Source organism: Phyllobates terribilis, unplaced genomic scaffold (genome assembly GCF_046119375.1).
Source record: "Phyllobates terribilis strain yellow unplaced genomic scaffold, ASM4611937v1 Scaffold_12__6_contigs__length_324123572, whole genome shotgun sequence".
Classification (NCBI taxonomy): domain Eukaryota; kingdom Metazoa; phylum Chordata; class Amphibia; order Anura; family Dendrobatidae; genus Phyllobates; species Phyllobates terribilis.
The window spans coordinates 301,429,441-301,452,290 of NW_027362772.1; the positions used below are offsets into that span (position 1 = coordinate 301,429,441).

At 49.1% G+C, this 22,850-nt stretch overlaps 1 protein-coding gene across 1 annotated transcript in view; it reads left to right on the top strand.

Moving 5' to 3' along the window:
- CLCN6 (chloride voltage-gated channel 6) overlaps positions 1–21,576 on the top strand; it is a 23,425-nt gene extending 1,849 nt beyond the window's left edge. Inside the window, exons 2-23 of the mRNA XM_073657233.1 lie at positions 2,414–2,473; positions 4,968–5,033; positions 5,912–5,977; positions 6,367–6,433; positions 6,575–6,681; positions 6,759–6,885; positions 7,141–7,208; positions 7,403–7,461; positions 7,847–7,979; positions 8,054–8,167; positions 13,997–14,163; positions 14,239–14,365; positions 14,975–15,104; positions 15,200–15,353; positions 15,442–15,601; positions 15,981–16,087; positions 16,222–16,408; positions 17,693–17,850; positions 18,021–18,177; positions 18,251–18,358; positions 18,641–18,766; positions 19,515–21,576. Of these exons, the coding sequence (XP_073513334.1) occupies positions 2,414–2,473; positions 4,968–5,033; positions 5,912–5,977; positions 6,367–6,433; positions 6,575–6,681; positions 6,759–6,885; positions 7,141–7,208; positions 7,403–7,461; positions 7,847–7,979; positions 8,054–8,167; positions 13,997–14,163; positions 14,239–14,365; positions 14,975–15,104; positions 15,200–15,353; positions 15,442–15,601; positions 15,981–16,087; positions 16,222–16,408; positions 17,693–17,850; positions 18,021–18,177; positions 18,251–18,358; positions 18,641–18,766; positions 19,515–19,595 (2,529 nt within the window). The 3' untranslated portion in view covers positions 19,596–21,576. The remainder of the gene's footprint in view (positions 1–2,413; positions 2,474–4,967; positions 5,034–5,911; positions 5,978–6,366; positions 6,434–6,574; positions 6,682–6,758; positions 6,886–7,140; positions 7,209–7,402; positions 7,462–7,846; positions 7,980–8,053; positions 8,168–13,996; positions 14,164–14,238; positions 14,366–14,974; positions 15,105–15,199; positions 15,354–15,441; positions 15,602–15,980; positions 16,088–16,221; positions 16,409–17,692; positions 17,851–18,020; positions 18,178–18,250; positions 18,359–18,640; positions 18,767–19,514) is intronic.
- Positions 21,577–22,850: the final 1,274 nt, after the last annotated feature.

Below are 22,850 nucleotides of genomic sequence, written 5' to 3' on the forward strand. Positions count from 1 at the left end.
ATCCCATAACCTGCCCCCCCGTGACATCCCATAACCTGCCCCCCCGTGACATCCCATAACCTGCCCCCCCGTGACATCCCATAACCTGCCCCCCCGTGACATCCCATAACCTGCCCCCCCCCCGTCACATCCCGTAACCTGCCCCCCATCACATCCCATAACCTGCCCCCCCCGTCACATCCCATAACCTGCCCCCCCGGTCACAAGTCGCCGTTTTGCACCCAGGAGTTATGGCGCCGCCCCAGCGCGCCCAGGAGTTATGGCGCCGCCCCAGCGCGCCCAGGAGTTATGGCGCCGCCCCAGCGCGCCCAGGGGTTATGGCGCCGCCCCAGCGCCCCCAGGGGTTATGGCGCCGCCCCAGCGCCCCCAGGGGTTATGGCGCCGCCCCAGCGCCCCCAGGGGTTATGGCGCCGTCCCAGCGCCCCCAGGGGTTATGGCGCCGTCCCAGCGCGTCCAGGAGTTATGGCGCCGTCCCAGCGCCCCCAGGGGTTATGGCGCCGCCCCAACGACCCCAGGGGTTATGGCGCCGCCCCAGCGCGCCCAGGAGTTATGGCGCCGCCCCAGCGCTCCCAGGAGTTATGGCGCCGCCCCAGCGCCCCCAGGGGTTATGGCGCCGCCCCAGCGCCCCCAGGGGTTATGGCGCCGCCCCAGCGCCCCCAGGGGTTATGGCGCCGTCCCAGCGCCCCCAGGGGTTATGGCGCCGTCCCAGCGCGCCCAGGAGTTATGGCGCCGTCCCAGCGCCCCCAGGGGTTATGGCTGCGCCCCCAGGAGTTATGGCGCCGTCCCAGCGCGCCCAAGAGTTATGGCTGCGCCCCCAGGAGTTATGGCGCCGGCCCAGCGCCCCCAGGACTTAAGGGGCCGCCCAAGCGCCCCCAGGGGTTATGGCAGCGCCCCCAGGGGTTATGGCGCCGCCCCAGCGTCCCCAGGGGTTATGGCGCCGTCCCAGCGCCCCCAGGGGTTATGGCGCCGTCCCAGCGCGCCCAGGAGTTATGGCGCCGTCTCAGCGCCCCCAGGAGTTATGGCAGTTCCCCCAGGGGTTATGGCGCCGTCCCAGCGTGCCCAAGAGTTATGGCTGCGCCCCCAGGAGTTATGGCGCCGACCCAGCGCAATGATCAGTGTCCCAAACGATATTACTGTGCCCCCAAAAGTACTGTAACTGTGCAGCCAGAATTCCCTCATCTGTCATGGTGCTGCCCCAGAAGGCCTCCAGCAGAGCCATGGGAGGGTGTCCCCCTGTGGTAATAGTGACCCCACAAGAGCCGGCAGTAAAAATAATTCTCCCTGGAGTACTATAGTACTGGAGTTAGTAATAATGCTCCCCAAAAGTGTCCCCTAGTAGTGGTGCCCCCAATAGTAATGACGCCCCCCAGGTGCCCTCTTCAGTCCTGTGACTCAGCTGCAGGGAGCACGGTGTTGTCATCATCACTTTATCATTGGCCTCCAGATCTAACAGACGACAGTCACGTGATTTGTGTTCACGATGTTCCCCCTCTTGCTGACACAGTGATCATTTAATTGTAGTATTGACAGGGTTAAATTGTTAGGTTTGTCTCCCCCTTAATTATTCCCAAAATCCTTTACAGTTCAATTTTTGAGATTATTTCTGTGACTGTACTGACCAGGAAGGGCGCTAGAGAGGAAGCCGTGTATCGTGTTGTGGGGGTCTTGATACATTGAGTTATATTGACGCGGACCCTGACAGTCCACATAACGACTATTAAACTGGCTGCCACTGGATTAGTGTCCTAGCTCTCGTGTGGGCTGTCATGTGGCCGTCCCCAGCTCAGTACAAGTGGGCACTTGGACAGGAGTATCACTACGGAAGAACTATGCACAGGATGGACAGAGGTACACGCCGGATAGGGGGTCACCTACTGACCCAGCAATCGCCCCTTGCCCCAGCAATTCTAAGAAAGGGGCTGAGGTCGGGCTTGTAAACCCCAGCACCATGGGACCACCAGAGACAGTAGCATGCAGAGTTCATATATTTCCAGCAGTCCCATAGACTCGACTGTGCAGGGCCCCATTCTCGGGATCAGTGGGGTCCCAGCGATTCACCCCCCTCAGTGATCAGTAAGTCACTCTCTATCCTATGGCTCGGGGCTATCTTACAATTGTGGTACAACCCTATTAAAGAGATCAGTGAGGTTTCTTTGAAAACAACTGAGCGACCAGGTGACCACTACTAGATTCCCATTGCTTCCAAAATGGCTTCATATGATTTTGTTTTTCTGTCTTCAGTAGGAAGGACAGCTCTGAAGCACAAACTGCTGTTCTAATAAGTAAAATACTTTGTAGACATACAGAGGACGTTGTTTTTTGTTTTGTTTTGTGTTTCTTATATATGTTTATTAACTATTTTTTGGAAGACTTCTCCTGATTTTAACTTTTACCTTTTATGTTTGTCTTTCAGACCATTTTAGGGGAAACACGTGAAGAAGATGAGGAGATCTTACCCCGAAAAGATTATGAAGTAAGGATGTCTGATTAATTGAAGACACATAGGCGTGCCATTTCCTTGTATACAGCTTAGAGTAGGCACTTGGCACAAGACTATAGCTACTCCTAGGTTCAGAGTGTCTCTCTCAGTAATATAGGTTGGAAGTGAGGTCTGTGTGTCTCTCCCAGTAATATAGGCTGGATGCGAGGTCTGTGTGTCTCTCCCAGTAATGTAGGCTGAATGTGAGATCTGTGTGTCTCCCAGTAATATAGGCTGGATGTGAGATTTGTGTGTGTCTCCCAATAATTTAGGCTGGATGTGAGGTCTGTGTGTCTCCCCCAGTAATATAGGCTGGATGTGAGGTCTGTGTGTCTCCCCCAGTAATATAGGCTGGATGTGAGGTCTGTGTGTCTCCCCCAGTAATATAGGCTGGATGTGAGATCGGTGTGTGTCTCCCCCAGTAATATAGGCTGGATGTGAGATCTGTGTGTCTCTCCCAGTAATATAGAATGGATGTGAGCTGTGTGTGTCTCTCCCAGTAATATAGGCTGGATGTGAGATCTGTGTGTCTCTCCCAGTAATATAGAATGGATGTGAGCTCTGTGTGTCTCTCCCAGTAATATAGGCTGGATGTGAGGTCTGTTTGTCTCTCTCAGTAATATAGGCTAAATATGAGGTCTGTGTGTCTCTCCCAGTAATATAGGCTGGATGTGAGCTCTGTGTCTCTCTCCCAGTAATATAGGCTGGATGTGAGCTCTGTGTCTCTCTCCCAGTAATATAGGCTGGATGTGAGCTCTGTGTCTCTCTCCCAGTAATATAGGCTGGATGTGAGCTCTGTGTCTCTCTCCCAGTAATATAGGCTGGATGTGAGCTCTGTGTCTCTCTCCCAGTAATATAGGCTGGATGTGAGATCTGTATCTCTCCCAGTAATATAGAATGGATGTGAGCTCTGTGTGTCTCTCCCAGTAATATAGGCTGGATGTGAGGTCTGTTTGTCTCTCCCAATAATATAGGCTGGATGTGAGATCTGTGTGTGTCTCCCAGTAATATAGGCTGGATGTGAGATCTGTGTGTGTCTCCCAGTAATATAGGCTGGATGTGAGATCTGTGTGTCTCTCTCAGTAGTATAGGCTGGATGTGAGCTCTGTGTGTCTCTCCCAGTAATATAGCCTGGATGTGAGATCTGTGTGTGTCTCTCCCAGTAATATAGGCTGGATGTGAGCTCTGTGTGTCTCTCCCAGTAATATAGGCTGGATGTGAGCTCTGTGTGTCTCTCCCAGTAATATAGGCTGGATGTGAGCTCTGTGTCTCTCCCAGTAATATAGGCTGGATGTGAGCTCTGTGTGTCTCTCCCAGTAATATTACCTGGATGTGAGCTCTGTGTGTCTCTCCCAGTAATATTACCTGGATGTGAGATCTGTGTGTGTCTCCCAGTAATATAGGCTGGATGTGAGATCTGTTTGTCTCTCCCAGTAGTATAGGCTGGATGTGAGCTCTGTGTGTCTCTCCAAGTAATATAGGCTGGATGTGAGATCTGTGTGTCTCTCCCAGTAATATAGGCTGGATGTGAGATCTGTGTGTCTCTCCCAGTAATATAGGCTGGATGTGAGCTCTGCTCATCTCTCCCAGTAATATAAGCTGGATGTGAGCTCTGTGTGTCTCTCCCAGTAATATAGGCTGGATGTGAGATCTGTGTGTCTCTCCCAGTAATATAGGCTGGATGTGAGATCTGTGTGTCTCTCCCAGTAATATAGGCTGGATGTGAGATCTGTGTGTCTCTCCCAGTAATATAGGCTGGATGTGAGATCTGTGTGTCTCTCCCAGTAATATAGGCTGGATGTGAGCTCTGTGTGTCTCTCCCAGTAATATAGGCTGGATGTGAGCTCTGTGTGTCTCTCCCAGTATTGTAGGCTGGATGTGAGTACTGTGTGTGTGTCCCAGTAATATAGGCTGGATGTGAGGTCTGTGTGTCTCTCCCAGTAATATAGGCTGGATTTGAGCTCTGTGTCTCTCTACTGGTAATATAGGGTGGATCTGAGGTCTGCGAATATCTAGGATGTTTCTCTCTTTATTGACTCCTATATCTGCACAGCTTCTATCCTGCACTTATTTTCCCTTCATGTGTTTTCTGCCCATCTGCAGCATGTTTTCTCTGCCCTCCCTGAGACTATGCATGCTTCCCTCCTTCCTGATATCTCTTAACACTGTGAGAAGAGAAGGGGAAAGCAGCCAGAGTGGGCTGAGCCGGAAATTTGCTTAACTATGTATTTAGGAAGCAAGCGAACAATAAATACAATTCTGTGAGAAGACATACGTAGTGTATAACTCCATCTTCAGCATGCATTATCTGTGGGAGCTGCACAGAAAGCCGATCCATATTGTTCAATGATCAGTCTAAACAGATTTGTGCAGCGTCTTTCCCTCTTCCTCAGGCTCCTCGTTCTCTTCCATCGAGGCCCCGGTTGCTGTCATGTCTTCATCTTCTGTATTGTATTCAGTAATCTGCCTTATTCCCTCTGTGCTGCAGAGTTTGGACTACGATCGATGCATCAATGACCCCTACCTGGAAGTGTTGGAATCCATCACGCACAAGGTAATGTGATGAGGAGAAGCAGCGCTGCCTATGTATAATCCATACCATCCATCCGGGGTGATGTGAGGACGAGCATAGGTGGAGGTGGAGGTCCGCCTGCATGAACCCCCTTCACCGATTAATCAAGGCGCTGGCACCCTGTACCAATGTATCACTAGTCTTTAGATGGGTTGTAAGTGTCTGGGAGTCCGACCGGTCCTGAGAGGGGGGCGTCAGGATTTCTCCCTGTGAATGGGTTGATAGTCGGACCACTGCCCCAATCATCTATAGTTATGACGGAGTACAAGAACGGATCGGCGGTGAACACACGTCTGCCCGTACCCCATCTAAAACTGAGGACGCCATTCTCAGAACTTCTTCATTTTCGGCACGCGTGTCCTATTTTTTTTTTTAGGCTTTGTTAACCAACAAAAAATAAAGGTGCAAAATATGTCTCACAAAAATAATTACTTTATTAATATAAAGAAACACATATAGTAACAAAATTTAGATTAAAAGCACATACATACATTATTTGGAGGGCTAGAATCACAGTATAGCCAGACAAAATGAAGAAGAACTTGCCTAATGTGACTGTCAGAAACCTCCTTAGTGGTGCAGCCCCATCGCCCCGACGCGCGCTTCATCACGGGGGGGGGGGTGTTATGGCAGGAGCAGGAGAGTAAGTATATATAGGTGGGCTTAATCAGCCAAGAACCAATGAGAAATATCAGTATAGGTTTACACTGATACATTGTGACGCACCCTCATCACAATGAGCAGGACTAGGTCAGCAGGGGGTTGCCACCATTGCATGCAGTGATCTCGCATTTGTTATACTGTGATTCAGCTTTCTTTCATTCATTCTTTGTTCTTCTGTTTTTCCGCTCCGTTGACAGAAGTCCCGGCGGTACGAGGCGCTGCGGTGGATCATGGTGTTTGCTATCGGCGTGTGCACAGGACTGGTAACGTTAATCGCTTCTTCTTTTTCAGTGTTTATTTATTTTTTTTTTTTTTTACTGTTTGCACTGATTTCCTGATGGGTATGATCTGGGGCTGGCTCTTTTACACCACATAAGAGCAGAGATGCAGTATAAAGTATGGGAAAGACAACAGCGGCCTGAACCTCTGATAAGGGGATGGAGAAAGATTTCAGATTGAATGCTATAGACAATGCAGCAAGAGCGAGCCACTGATCATAGCTGCCCCCTAATGGGAAGTGAGCATCTGTATGGGATATGTGGGGTTAATCTAGTCACTCTGACAGTGGGGAGTCCGTAGATATGAGGACCCCCTTAATATGGGCCGGGTCGGTCACGTTCTCCTCTTTTGACGTCTCTTTCTCTCTCCGCAGGTCGGCCTGTTTGTGGATTACTTTGTTCGCCTCTTTTCTCGGTTTAAGTTCAGCGTGGTACAAGGCTGTATCCTTCCCCGAGGTGCCGCTATATTGTGCAGCATTATGTCTGCGGACCCCCATGGTTTTATATACACGGCGGGCCTCTTGTGTTAAAGGGTCAGTGTCACCCAGTGCAGCCGCAGAGGTTTCCTTAACCCGGCGCCAGCTGTGGAGGAGTGCACGGACCGGGGATGTCTTGCCCTCTCTCTGCTGGAGCTTCTTGGATTTAACTTGACTTTTGCCTTCATTGCGACATTATTCGTCCTCATACAGGTAATTTCTCATAAGCCGTGAAGTATCGGGGGGCTCTGAGGAGCGTAGGGTCCTAACCAAGGCTTTCTGTTCTGCAGCCCGTGGCCGCCGGGTCTGGAATTCCTGAGATCAAGTGTTACCTGAATGGTGTAAAGGTCCCAGGGGTCGTCCGGCTCAGGACACTCGTCTGCAAAGCTCTGGGGGTCTTGTTCAGTGTGTCTGGAGGTAAGGACATTGGGGTCTTTTGGATAACTCAGGGAGCAGATTATAATACTCCATGTCAGTCAGCTGCATCAAAAGCTGGACAGATATCGGGGCAGATTTACCAAACTATTGAAGCCAGAATTTTGCTTTGCGCCACATTTAATGTGTTGTGCTTAGGACGGGTCCTCAGTAGGACATGTTCCCATATACACATTTCTCTGCGTCCTACACTGATATTTCTATATATAACGCTCCATGACGTTCCTATATTTTCAGGACTTTTTGTAGGAAAGGAAGGACCGATGATTCACAGCGGGGCCGTTGTGGGGGCCGGGCTGCCGCAGGTGAGATCCTCCGGACATTACTTTTATGTCTGTCCATTTCAGGGAAGCTCAATGCTACCAGACAATGTAATGACGGCCAGAGGTGATCGCGATCGTATCCTTAAAGGGGTCCTCCGGCGTCGCTCACTTCTTCATTAGTTGTGATGATGGAGAACCCCTTTAATGTTACTGACACCTCTGTATTCCCTGTTTAGTTCCAGAGTATCTCCCTGCAGAAGATCCGCTTTGACTTCCCTTACTTTCGCAGTGACAGGTGAGGTGTTAATAGTTTTGGCTGGGGGGTCTTGCTACTTGGGGTCTTTTGTATCCGTGGACAGCTGTGCAGCACAAAACCAATCCCTTAATAATAATTATATCTTGACCGGCCCCCAAGTGACTATCTGCTGCCTGTTGGGGTACCCCGATATCCTATAAGGGACCCCACTATGACCCAGGTCAGACAGCCACATTACAGTATGGCTCCAGCGTTGGTGGTCGTGTTATACAGTCGCCCTTTTTATTTGGATGGGTGCTGTGTAATCCTACATGCAACGATCGGCAGCCCAAGGATTGCTGTGTGTCCTCTGCCCCCCCCATACCTGGGCGATCTCACCTGCTCCCACCCTGGAAGATGCTGATGTCCTTTGCTGTGTCTCCAGGGACAAGAGGGACTTTGTGTCGGCCGGAGCGGCTGCGGGGGTGGCGGCTGCTTTCGGTGCTCCAATCGGGGGGACGCTGTTCAGTTTGGAGGAAGGATCGAGCTTCTGGAATCAGGGACTTACATGGAAGGTGGTGAGTAAGACGCGTCCGGTGTATATATGTATACATATATATATATCTGATTCACCAGTCTCTTTCCTCTCCAGCTCTTCTGCTCCATGTCCGCCACATTTACATTGAATTTCTTCCGATCTGGGATCCTGTTTTCAAGCTGGGGATCGTTCCAGGTTCCAGGACTGCTGAATTTTGGGGAATTCAAGGTGTGTATTATACTAGTGGCATCATTATCTGTAAGTACTTAAAGCAGATGTTATACAAAGTATTTGTTACTATAATTTATAGAATTTACACACATCCTATACCGTTATCCCTGTATTCCCAGATCTTGAGTTACATCCTGTATTATACCCCAGAGCTGCACTCACTATTCTGCTGGTGCAGTCACTGTGTACATACATTACATTACTGATCCTGAGTTACATCCTGTATTATACTCCAGAGCTGCACTCACTATTCTGCTGGTGCAGTCACTGTGTACATACATTACATTACTGATCCTGAGTTACATCCTGTATTATCCTCCAGAGCTGCACTCATTATTCTGCTGGTGCAGTCACTGTGTACATACATTACATTACTGATCCTGAGTTACATCCTGTATTATACTCCAGAGCTGCACTCACTATTCTGCTGGTGCAGTCACTGTGTACATACATTACATTACTGATCCTGAGTTACATCCTGTATTATACTCCAGAGCTGCACTCACTATTCTGCTGGTGCAGTCACTGTGTACATACATTACTGATCCTGAGTTACCTCCTGTATTGTACTCCAGAGCTGCACTCACTATTCTGCTGGTGCAGTCACTGTGTACATACATTACATTACTGATCCTGAGTTACCTCCTGTATTATACTCCAGAGCTGCACTCACTATTCTGCTGGTGCAGTCACTGTGTACATACATTACATTACTGATCCTGAGTTATATCCTGTATTATACTCCAGAGCTGCACTCACTATTCTGCTGGAGCAGTCACTGTGTACATACATTACTGATCCTGAGTTACCTCCTGTATTGTACTCCAGAGCTGCACTCACTATTCTGCTGGTGCAGTCACTGTGTACATACATTACATTACTGATCCTGAGTTACCTCCTGTATTATACTCCAGAGCTGCACTCACTATTCTGCTGGTGCAGTCACTGTGTACATACATTACATTACTGATCCTGAGTTATATCCTGTATTATACTCCAGAGCTGCACTCACTATTCTGCTGGTGCAGTCACTGTGTACATACATTACTGATCCTGAGTTACCTCCTGTATTGTACTCCAGAGCTGCACTCACTATTCTGCTGGTGCAGTCACTGTGTACATACATTACATTACTGATCCTGAGTTACCTCCTGTATTATACTCCAGAGCTGCACTCACTATTCTGCTGGTGCAGTCACTGTGTACATACATTACATTACTGATCCTGAGTTATATCCTGTATTATACTCCAGAGCTGCACTCACTATTCTGCTGGAGCAGTCACTGTGTACATACATTACATTACTGATCCTGAGTTACATCCTCTATTATACTCCAGAGCTGCACTCACTATTCTGCTGGTGCAGTCACTGTGTACATACATTATATTGCTGATCCTGAGTTACATCCTGTATTATACTCCAGAGCTGCACTCACTATTCTTCTGGTGCAGTCATTGTGTACATACATTACATTACTGATCCTGAGTTACATCCTGTATTATACTCCAGAGCTGCACTCACTATTCTGCTGGTGCAGTCATTGTGTACATACATTACTGATCCTGAGTTACATCCTGTATTATACTCCAGAGCTGCACTCACTATTCTGCTGGTGCAGTCATTGTGTACATACATTACTGATCCTGAGTTACATCCTGTATTATACTCCAGAGCTGCACTCACTATTCTGCTGGTGCAGTCACTGTGTACATACATTACATTACTGATCCTGAGTTACATCCTGTATTATTCTCCAGAGCTGCACTCACTATTCTGCTGGTGCAGTCACTGTGTACATACATTGCATTACTGATCCTGAGCTACATCCTGTATTATACCCCAGAGCTGCACTCACTATTCTGCTGGTGCAGTCACTGTGTACATACATTACATTACTGATCCTGAGTTACATCCTGTATTATACTCCAGAGCTGCACTCACTATTCTGCTGGTGCAATCACTGTGTTACATACATTACATTACTGATCCTGAGTTACATCCTGTATTATACTCCAGAGCTGCACTCACTATTCTGCTGGTGCAGTCACTGTGTACATACATTACATTACTGATCCTGAGTTACCTCCTGTATTATACTCCAGAGCTGCACTCACTATTCTGCTGGTGCAGTCACTGTGTACATACATTACATTACTGATCCTGAGTTATATCCTGTATTATACTCCAGAGCTGCACTCACTATTCTGCTGGTGCAGTCACTGTGTACATACATTATATTACTGATCCTGAGTTACCTCCTGTATTATACTCCAGAGCTGCACTCACTATTCTGCTGGAGCAGTCACTGTGTACATACATTACATTACTGATCCGGAGTTACATCCTCTATTATACTCCAGATCTGCACTCACTATTCTGCTGGTGCAGTCACTGTGTACATACATTATATTACTGATCCTGAGTTACATCCTGTATTATACTCCAGAGCTGCACTCACTATTCTGCTGGTGCAGTCATTGTGTACATACATTACATTACTGATCCTGAGTTACATCCTGTATTATACTCCAGAGCTGCACTCACTATTCTGCTGGTGCAGTCACTGTGTACATACATTACTGATCCTGAGTTACATCCTGTATTATACTCCAGAGCTGCACTCACTATTCTGCTGGTGCAGTCATTGTGTACATACATTACATTACTGATCCTGAGTTACATCCTGTATTATACTCCAGAGCTGCACTCACTATTCTGCTGGTGCAGTCATTGTGTACATACATTACATTACTGATCCTGAGTTACATCCTGTATTATACTCCAGAGCTGCACTCACTATTCTGCTGGTGCAGTCACTGTGTACATACATTACATTACTGATCCTGAGTTACATGCTGTATTATCCTCCAGAGCTGCACTCATTATTCTGCTGGTGCAGTCACTGTGTACATACATTACATTACTGATCCTGAGTTACATCCTGTATTATACTCCAGAGCTGCACTCACTATTCTGCTGGTGCAGTCACTGTGTACATACATTACATTACTGATCCTGAGTTACATCCTGTATTATACTCCAGAGCTGCACTCACTATTCTGCTGGTGCAGTCACTGTACATACATTACATTACTGATCCTGAGTTACATCCTGTATTATCCTCCAGAGCTGCACTCACTATTCTGCTGGTGCAGTCACTGTGCACATACATTACATTACTGATCCTGAGTTACATCCTGTATTATACTCCAGAGCTGCACTCACTATTCTGCTGGTGCAGTCACTGTGTACATACATTACTGATCCTGAGTTACATCCTGTATTATACTCCAGAGCTGCACTCACTATTCTGCTGGTGCAGTCACTGTATATACATTACATTACTGATCCTGAGTTACCTCCTGTATTATACTCCAGAGCTGCACTCACTATTCTGCTGGTGCAGTCACTGTATATACATTACATTACTGATCCTGAGTTACATCCTGTATTATACTCCAGAGCTGCACTCACTATTCTGCTGGTGCAGTCGCTGTGTACATACATTACATTACTGATCCTGAGTTACATCCTGTATTATACTCCAGAGCTGCACTCACTATTCTGCTGGTGCAGTCACTGTATATACATTACATTACTGATCCTGAGTTACATCCTGTATTATACTCCAGAGCTGCACTCACTATTCTGCTGGTGGAGTCACTGTATATACATTACATTACTGATCCTGAGTTACATCCTGTATTATACTCCAGAGCTGCACTCACTATTCTGCTGGTGCAGTCACTGTGTATATACATTACATTACTGATCCTGAGTTATATCCTGTATTATACTCCAGAGCTGCACTCACTATTCTGCTGGTGCAGTCACTGTGTACATTCATTACATTACTGATCCTGAGTTACATCCTGTATTCTACTCCAGAGCTGCACTCACTATTCTGCTGGTGCAGTCACTGTGTATATACATTACATTACTGATCCTGAGTTATATCCTGTATTATACTCCAGAGCTGCACTCACTATTCTGCTGGTGCAGTCACTGTGTACATACATTACATTACTGATCCTGAGTTACATCCTGTATTATACTCCAGAGCTGCACTCACTATTCTGCTGGTGCAGTCACTGTGTACATTCATTACATTACTGATCCTGACTTACATCCTGTATTATACTCCAGAGCTGCACTCACTATTCTGCTGGTGCAGTCACTGTGTACATTCATTACATTACTGATCCTGAGTTACATCCTGTATTATACTCCAGAGCTGCGCTCACTATTCTGCTGGTGCAGTCACTGTGTACAGACATTACATTACTGATCCTGAGTTATATCCTGTATTATACTCCAGAGCTGCGCTCACTATTCTGCTGGTGCAGTCACTGTGTACAGACATTACATTACTGATCCTGAGTTATATCCTGTATTATACTCCAGAGCTGCACTCACTATTCTGCTGGTGCAGTCACTGTGTACAGACATTACATTACTGATCCTGAGTTACATCCTGTATTATACTCCAGAGCTGCACTCACTATTCTGCTGGTGCAGTCACTGTATATACATTACATTACTGATCCTGAGTTACCTCCTGTATTATACTCCAGAGCTGCACTCACTATTCTGCTGGTGCAGTCACTGTATATACATTACATTACTGATCCTGAGTTACATCCTGTATTATACTCCAGAGCTGCACTCACTATTCTGCTGGTGCAGTCACTGTGTACATACATTACATTACTGATCCTGAGTTACATCCTGTATTATACTCCAGAGCTGCACTCACTATTCTGCTGGTGCAGTCACTGTGCACATACATTACATTACTGATCCTGAGTTACATCCTGTATTATACTCCAGAGCTGTACTCACTATTCTGCTGGTGCAGTCACTGTGTATATACATTACATTACTGATCCTGAGTTACATCCTGTATTATACTCCAGAGCTGCACTCACTATTCTGCTGGTGCAGTCACTGTGTATATACATTACATTACTGATCCTGAGTTACATCCTGTATTATACTCCAGAGCTGCACTCACTATTCTGCTGGTGCAGTCACTGTGTACATTCATTACATTACTGATCCTGAGTTACATCCTGTATTATACTCCAGAGCTGCACTCACTATTCTGCTGGTGCAGTCACTGTGTATATACATTACATTACTGATCCTGAGTTACATCCTGTATTATACTCCAGAGCTGCACTCGCTATTTTGCTGGTGCAGTCACTGTGTACATTCATTACATTACTGATCCTGAGTTACATCCTGTATTCTACTCCAGAGCTGCACTCACTATTCTGCTGGTGCAGTCACTGTGTACATTCATTACATTACTGATCCTGAGTTACATCCTGTATTATACTCCAGAGCTGCGCTCACTATTCTGCTGGTGCAGTCACTGTGTACAGACATTACATTACTGATCCTGAGTTACATCCTGTATTATACTCCAGAGCTGCACTCACTATTCTGCTGGTGCAGTCACTGTGCACATACATTACATTACTGATCCTGAGTTACATCCTGTATTATACTCCAGAGCTGCACTCACTATTCTGCTGGTGCCATCACTGTGTACATACATTACATTACTGATCCTGAGTTACATCCTGTATTATACTCCAGAGCTGTACTCACTATTCTGCTGGTGCAGTCACTGTGTACATACATTACATTACTGATCCTGAGTTACCTCCTGTATTATCCTCCAGAGCTTCACTCACTATTCTGCTGTGCACATACAATCCTCCTCCAGCTCTCGGTTATCCTCGGGGTCTCGCTCCCCTTTAGGAGTCTCCACAGTCCTCGTCACCTTTCTTATGTGATGTTTATGCTCCTTCCACAGTGCTCGGACTCTGATAAGAAGTGTCACCTGTGGACGGTGGTGGACTTGGCCTTCTTCATTATAATGGGGGTGGTCGGGGGGCTGCTTGGAGCCACATTTAACTGCTTGAATAAAAGACTAGCGAAATACCGGATGAAGAACGTGCACCCCAAGCCGAAGCTGATCAGGTACCGGTGCCGCGCAGTCACCGTCCAGCACATACCCCAGTGTACCACGCCATGACACCGCTCCTTCTTTTCCAGAGTCTGTGAGAGTCTCTTGGTCTCTTTAGTCACCACCGTCATTGTCTTTGTGTCATCGATGGTTCTGGGGGAATGTCGCTCACTGTCTCCCCCTACTGACTGGAATAACAGCAGCATCGCAGTACAGGTACTCCATCATTATTCATATGGACAAGATCGGGGTTCTTATGTTTATCCTTCTCATTCTCAGCCTTTCCTCTCATTCTGCACAAAGTGTCACCTGATATCTAGGTGTAGGCCCCCAGGTATCTTGACACAGGCCCCCAGGTATCTTCATGTCTTTGGCACAGGCCTCCTACCCCCCTCCCACCAGATATCTTGGTGTCGGCCCCTTAGGTGTATTATCGAGGACCCCCTGGGTTTCTTGGCGTTGGCCCTGAACAGCTCCCTCCCCATCATTCTCAGTACGGACCCCCCATGTATCTGAGCGCTGGCCTCTGTCCATCTTCTCCCCCTGATATATCGGCACAGGTGAACCCCGCGTCCCCCCTCCTGATATCTCATCGCTCATAGAATAGCTGGGACCCCCACAAAACCACCCAAATGGGGGTCCCCTGCTGTGATGGAGTCATGCATGGTCTATTGGACAGATGAGGACAGCGGAGCGCCGTCCGCAGGGCTGGAGATCAGCCAGTTCTATTTCTCCTCCACTCACATCCAGAGCAGTTTTCAGAAGTTGCTGCTCGCTCCCCTGGAAGCAGCCGCTGATTCTCCCCCCATTTCTTTGTCGCCTCAGGTCTCTTCTTCTGATGAAGTCAATTCCAGCATCAAGACCTTCTTCTGTCCTAACAACACCTACAACGACATGGCGACGCTGTTCTTCAACCCCCAGGAGTCGGCCATCTTGCAGCTCTTCCACCAGGACGGTCAGTGTGTGCAGAGCGCTGGTCCTCCGCCACGTCGGTGCTGGGGGGGCCGTGTGCAGTGGTGTGAAGGCTCGTGTCCGTCTCTTGTGTTCCAGGCACTTTCAGTCCGGTCACTCTGTCTTTCTTCTGCTGTATGTACTTCCTCCTGTCCTGCTGGACGTACGGGCTGTCCGTCCCTAGCGGCCTCTTCGTCCCCTCCTTGCTCTGCGGCGCTGCCTTTGGTCGCTTGGTTGCAAACCTCCTGAAAAGGTAGAGCACAGCACAGCAGCAGCAGCCGCGAGGTTTCGCCTTGTCCCGACGCGTCTTCAGTCGGTAACTTTCTGCGTTTCTGTCCTAGTTACCTGGGTCTGACTCACATCTACTCCGGAACGTTTGCCCTGATCGGAGCGGCCGCCTTCCTGGGCGGCGTGGTGCGGATGACCATCAGCCTCACGGTCATCCTTATCGAATCCACTAATGAGATCTCCTACGGATTACCGATCATGATCACCTTGATGGTGAGGAGCGACGCTGCGTCATCATAAATCATGACTATGCTCTAGTCACATCCGAAGCTGCATTCAGAATTTTACCGCACTGAGAGATCTGACAGCAGCTTCTGATGTGACTTGGGCTTTACACAATCTAGGCCGCTTACAAGATTAGAATAATATGGTGCGCAGTTCCAAAATGTAGCACCACCCAATGTCCACAGGTTGTGTCTGGTATTGCAGCTCAGCTCTAAATGGAACTGAGCTGCAGTATCACAACCTGTACACAGGGTGGCGCTGTTTTTAGAACTGTTTTCAAGGATTTGACATGACCCTATGTGGTTCCCCTACTATTTTTTTTCTGTCATTTTATGGCTCAATCACCGAGAAATGTATTTATTTTCAGGTCGCTAAGTGGACCGGGGATTTCTTCAACAAAGGCCTCTACGATATTCACGTGGCGCTGAGGGGCGTCCCCCTGCTGGAGTGGGAGACGGAGGAGGAGACGGACAAGTAAGGGGCCGCTTATGATGGGAGTTGTAGTCCTAATGCAGAGGTGTCGGCCCGTTTTTGGTTCTGATCTGGTGGGGGGGGGAACGCTGCTGGGAGAATTTCCCCATTGTTAACATTAACTTATGTGCCCGTAGATTGAGGGCCTGTGACATCATGGAGCCCAACCTGACCTACGTGTACCCCCACACCCGGATCCAGTCCTTGGTCAGCATCCTGCGGACCACCGCCCATCACGCCTTCCCCGTAGTGACCGAGAACCGAGGGAACGAAAAGGAGTTTATGAAGGGAAACCAGCTGATCAGCAACAACATCAAGTATAAGGTGGAGAACCTGACCGGGGTCACGGGCGGCCTTATTATACCCAAATCTCTGCTTGCTGGCAGTGAATGACAACACCCTCGGCTACAGTGTCTTCCTTCCGGCTGAATTATGGGATATCCTGAGGATAATAGATGGGAATACCCAGTGCGCTCATGTACACGTATGTCGCATGTCGTGTCTCCACCTTTGACGCAGGCTTCAGCAATTGAGCCCGCAACTTTCCGGGGACATGACAGCTGATCTGATCAATGCGCCCCTAACAGTCGCAGGTGGAATCACAATCCACCCTCAGATGTTAAATGCCGCTGTCAATCTCTGACAGCGGCATTTAACATGATCAAGCCGGAAGCGCATCACTGGCGCCGACCATCGGCGACTCCGTCACATGATTGCAGGTCGCCGATGGGTTGGCAAGACAACCTGGGGTCTGCAGGAGACCCCTGCGGTTGTCATTGCCGATCTGCTATGAGCGCCGCCCAGTGGTCGGTGTTCATGTGTAGCAGAGGCGATCAGAACATCGCAGCTTCCAGTCTCCCATGGAAACTATTGAAGCAAGTAAAAAGTAGAAAAAAAGTTTTTAAAAATATAAAAAAAAAAATATAAAAGTTTAAATCACCCCCCTCTCACACTATTCAAGCTAAAACAATAAAAAAAAATCACATATTTGGTATTGCTGCGTTCAGAATCGCCCGATCTATCAGTATATATAAAAATAATTAATCAGGTTGATAAACGGCGTAACAAGAAAAAAAAATCAAAACTCCAGAATTACGTTTTTTTTGGTGTCCGCAACATTGCAATAAAGTGCAATAACATGCAATCAAAACATCGTATCTACCCCAAAACGGTAGCAATAAAAACGTCAGCTCGGCGCGCAAAATATAAGCCCTCGCCCGGCCCCAGATCCCGAAAAATGGAGACTCTACGGGTCTCGGAAAATGGCGACATTTGTTTTTGTTTTTTAAACAAATTTTGGATTTTTTTTTGCACCACTCCAATAAAAAAGAACCTATACATGTTTGGTGTCTACGAACTCGTAATGACCTGGGGAATAATAATGGCAGGTCAGTTTTAGCATTTAGTGAACGCGGTAAAAAAAAAAACCACGGCCATATGTTATGGCTCTGGGAAGAGAAGGGGAGCAAAAAACGAAAACGCGAAAATGGAAAAGGGCTGCAGTGTGAAAGGGGTTAACACTAGACCTTCCCTTTATGATGAGGTTAGGACTCGCCTGAGCTGGAGATGAAGGCCGCTATCATCCAGACTATCGTCCTTCTTTTCCAGAAGTCCAGCATCCTGACCCGCGCCGGCGAGCAGAGGAAGAGGAGTCAGTCCATGAAGTCTTACCCGTCCAGCGAGCTGCGGAACATGTGCGACGAGCAGCTGGCTGCGGAGGAACCGGCCGAGAAGGAGGACATGCTGCAGCAAATGCTAGAGCGGAAGTAAGGAAATGTCCGCCGACGCCTCCCCACGTGGTGGCGAGTGTGGCCGCGTTCATCCTGTCCTTCCTGATGCAGGACTGCAGCGATGAGTAGGGGGGGGATGTCCTGCTGTGAGCCATTAATGGTGGTCATGAGAACCGTTATAACTCACGGCGTTGCTGTGCCTCCAGGTACACCCCGTACCCGAACCTGTACCCCGACCAGTCCCCCAGCGAGGAGTGGACCATGGAGGAGCGCTTCCGGCCCCTGACGTTCCACGGCCTCGTCCTGCGCTCGCAGCTGGTCACATTATTAGTGAGGGGCGTCTGTTACTCTGAGACGCAGTCGGTAAGTCTCGTCGCTCCTGCGCCCGTCTGTGACGCCATCTTGGGTTACTGTTTATGACCTTTCCGTTTTCTAGAGCGCCAGCCAGCCGCGCCTCTCCCACGCCGACATGTCGGAGGATTATCCCCGCTACCCCGACATCCACGATGTCAACCTGACCCTCCTCAACCCGCGAATGATTGTGGTAAGACACAGACGCCCCCCCACTGCAGGGAGGAGAACACGAGGGTCCGGCAATTAATGATCCTATAAATATCAGGTGCACTCCTATATCCTATGTCCCTGCCAGGAGAGCGGGACAGGAGTTATCTGCACAGCCATATGCTTTACTGCCACCAGGTGGCACTGTGCTACACACAGAAGCCTCTCCAGAAGGGGGCGCCGCTTTCTCTATTCAGGCAGCAGGAAATATTGGCACAATGTCGTCTTTGCCCTTCTTCTGTGACTCCCTTTCTTTGTGTCGCAGGACGTCGCTCCCTACATGAACCCATCACCCTTCACGGTGTCACCGAACACCCACGCCTCCCAGGTGTTTAACTTGTTCAGAACCATGGGCCTGCGGCACCTGCCCGTGGTGAATGCGGTGGGAGAGGTAAGTGATCGTGGGGAGGAGGGGGTAACTTTTACTTGTTTGCTATGGACGGAGGGTACAGGCGTCGAGGGTGACCGATCATGGTGGTCTCTCATATCAGGGTGTAGGGTGGGCTCTCGTTTAGTGTCTCAAGGCGGAGGTCCACCACACAGCTGACGACCACTCGTTAAGACCACCCATGGGTGAGCAGCCAATAACGGAGCTCAGTCGCTGTACCCCCGCGCTGCAGACCATAAAAGACTGGGAGCAGTGGCGGAGACTCTGCTTTAGACCCGGGGAGGGTGAATACAGCACACGTGGTTTTGATAAAATGCACCTTGGGAACGCTATTTTCCTATCATTGGAAAAAAAAAACTTAGACCTGATTAGGCTGGTGTTTTTACTGTGAAACCCTTGTCAGAATGGCTGAATGATACTGATATGCTCATAAAATCACCAGTTTAATTATCCGGGGCAAATTTTATTATAGGGCAGGAAAACGTTCAAAAGGGATTATACGGGTCTGAGTGTGTCATGAATTTAATATTGTATCGTAAAATCTGGTGACGGATCCACTTTCCTGGAGGAAATAAAACGCACAGAATAACGGGAAAGTTGGTTTGCTCATGTATTCCAAAATCCAGAGGACGCCTTTAATTTGTGCACTTTAGTCCGGAGCGCTTTTATTTTTATTTTTTTTAATCCTGCAGTACCTGATTTTGAACAGTAGGCGGCAGCAAACTCCTGTGTAATCGATTTCCCTCCGCAGATCGTGGGAATCATCACGCGGCACAATTTAACCCACGAATCCCTGCAAGCGCGGCTGCGGCAGCACTACATGACGTCCTGATGCCGCCGTCCTGCCTGAACTAGGAACTCGTCAAGTAACTGGAACCCCAGGTCCGGGCGGGCCGAGCTTTCCAAAGACTCCTCGTGGGACCTCCGCCATAATGGATTCTTGTACTCGCTCCAGCACTCCTGACCCTGCACCTTCAGTTACCTCCATTTACAAGGACTGTGATGTCTCCTGGGAGAAAGTTACAATCTGCTCCAGCCTTAAAGGGACGCGACGCCCTCTAAAAGTCCCGCACACCCTGCAGCAGCTACCGCCGTAGCCAATGGCTTCCAGCCATATCCGCAGAGCCGTCATTCCCGCCTGTATGCAGCCGTCTCCGTCTCATCAGTACAGGATCTGGTATACAAACAGTCATTCCTCAATCATTGCAAAACTACAACTCCCATCCTGTGGCATGCTGGGAGTTGTAGTTTTGCAGCAGCTGTAGCGTCCCGGGCGCTGCTCTATGGACTGATGAGCACGGAGGAGCCTGAACCAGTCATGTGCATGAATCATGGCTCAGACCTGGATGTTTTGTGATGGGGCATTTTGCACACTGTTCTTAAAGGGGAAGTCCACGTCCATTGTCACCTGTACGCACGGCGTCCATGCTGTCGCTGCACTATGAGACGTCCTTGGCTTATTGTACCGGGTGACACCCGCGTTCTCCGTCGCCTCCCGCTGTGACTCCAGGCCATTTTCTGAGCCCTGTACATGATGCATTCCTGCGGCCCCTGCGTTCATACATTCCCCTAATCTTGGGCATTCTGGAATCTGTAGTTCAGTAAAGCCTGGATTTTGTCCTCCCGTTAAAGGGGTTGTCCAGGACTTTTACGTTGAAGGCCTATTGACGTCCAACCCCTTTAAATGTTTCCAGCAAGTCTCTGGGCCCAGACTGAGAACACTTCAAAAGGGTATTCTCACCTCGGTCGGTGCTGCTATCACTGGGGGTCTGGTCTCTGGGACCACCACCCATACTGGAAATAAAGGGACCCCAGTGCTGTGTCCCCTTCACAAGTTCTCCAGGCTGGGAGCGCCGCTCTGCAGGATACTACAGCCAGTCCCATTCACCCACATGAAGCCATTCTGCGGCGGACGGCTGCCACTTCCCGTGCAGAACTGATCGTGGGGGTCTGAGGACTGGGAATTCACTTATGACACCCTTTAACCCATTGGTGGCCGCACATTTCACGGGCTCCTCTGCCGCTTTTCTGGTCATGGGAACAGAGATGTCGGACTCTTCCCGGCTGTTAGATATAGTCAGAGATATGCGATGGCGTCTGATCCCCACCAGTTATCGCTCCTCACTTCCTCTGGCGGTGCGGTCCGGGGGGGTGACTTTCCGTAATGTCTGTGACCGGAGCTGCGAGCTCTCCAGGCCGCGGCGGACGCCATTGATGGATTTGTCGCTTTTCAGACCAGCGCTTTTTTTTTTTTTTTTTTTTCTTTATAATGGCAGAACATTTATTTTTTGCTTAAATGTCACAGAGATCCGTCATCCTGCCCTGGTGCCGCCTTCCGCTGCGCCGGCATTGTTTTCCGTGCTGCTAATGTAAAGGGTCAGATTTTTTTATATATATATATATATATATATATATATATATATATATATATATATATATATATATATGGTAATTTTGTGCAATGGAGACGGAGAGATATTAACCCTGACGATACTGGAAATCCTATCACAACGGGGGGTCCCAAAGTCGCCTGTGTGAATGGAGTGGTGGTCCTGTCACACAGGATCTGTGGGGGTGATCCAGGTGCTGTTACGTGCTCCCCCCCCCCCCCCCGGTCTCGTGGCCGCCCCCCGTCCTCGCCGCTCTCTCGTGTAACCATGTAGTGATCATAACCTACCACTAATTACTCGTTTGCACTGATCGTCCTTCTCATCGTTCGCTCGTTTCCTCGTGTAGATTTATTTTTGTATTTAATTTAATTTGCGATTCTTCAGTGTTTCCACCGCTCGTCTCAATAAAAATCATAAAACTACCGTCTCCAGCTCTGGATCTGCGTCCTGTACCCCGGCGCCCGCTCTGCGGCTGTGACGCTTCTCTCCAAACCCAACCAGAAATGTATCGTCCTAATAAACCTCCCGTAACTTCTGCGCTTCACTCCTGATGATTCTTGGCTTTTCTTCTCCATTCACATCCTCAGCGGCACATGATGGCCTGGGGAGGGGAGGCGCGTGATGGCCTGGGGAGGGGAGGCGCGTGATGGCCTGGGGAGGGGAGGCGCGTGATGGCCTGGGGAGGGGAGGCGCGTGACGGCCTGGGGAGGGGAGGCGCGTGACGGCCTGGGGAGGGGAGGCGCGTGACGGCCTGGGGAGGGGAGACGCGTGACGGCCTGGGGAGGGGAGACGCGTGACGGCCTGGGGAGGGGAGACGCGTGACGGCCTGGGGAGGGGAGACGCGTGATGGCCTGGGGAGGGAAGGCGCGTGATGGCCTGGGGAGGGGAGATTCGTGATGGCCTGGGGAGGGGAGATTCGTGATGGCCTGGGGAGGGAAGGCGCGTGATGGCCTGGGGAGGGGAGATTCGTGATGGCCTGGGGAGGGGAGACGCGTGATGTCCTGGGGAGGGGAGGCGCATGATGGCCTGGGGAGGTGAGGCGCATGATTGCCGGGGGAGGGGAGGCGCGTGATGGCCTGGGGAGGTGAGGCGCATGATTGCCGGAGGAGGGGAGACACATGATGGCTGGGGGAGGGGAGACTTGTGATGGCCTGGGGAGGGGAGACGCGTGATTGCCAGGTGAGGTTAGGGACATGATGGTCGGAGGAGGTGAGGCGTGTGATGGTCAGGGGAGGTGAAATAAGGGGAAGAAGAAAGAACCACATAAGGATGCGCACACCTACCAAGTAATCTTTATTCAAAACATATATATACATACATATAAAAACATGTAAAATACAGGTGACCTTGACTCGGTGGTTACAATGTTAATCCAATGATAAATATTACAAAACCTCTAGAGACGAGAATTCAATTTGCACCAATATAACCGCAGTAAGCAGAGGGCCGGGATTAAGGTACAGGTGTCCATGTAAGAAATTGTGAAGGGGAATTTGCTTAATTCCCCTGATGAAGCCGCACTTGACATGGCGATACGTCTTATGTATAACAGTGCGCTGTTGTAGCTCCCTGACTTTCCAGGGTCAGTAGAGACCCCTTTGGGCTTATTCATGCCGTCTCCTTATGTCTCACTATTCTGTCTGCACCTCGAGGCGCCTGGATTGGGATTCTGTAGATTCACCCTCCTCTAATCATTA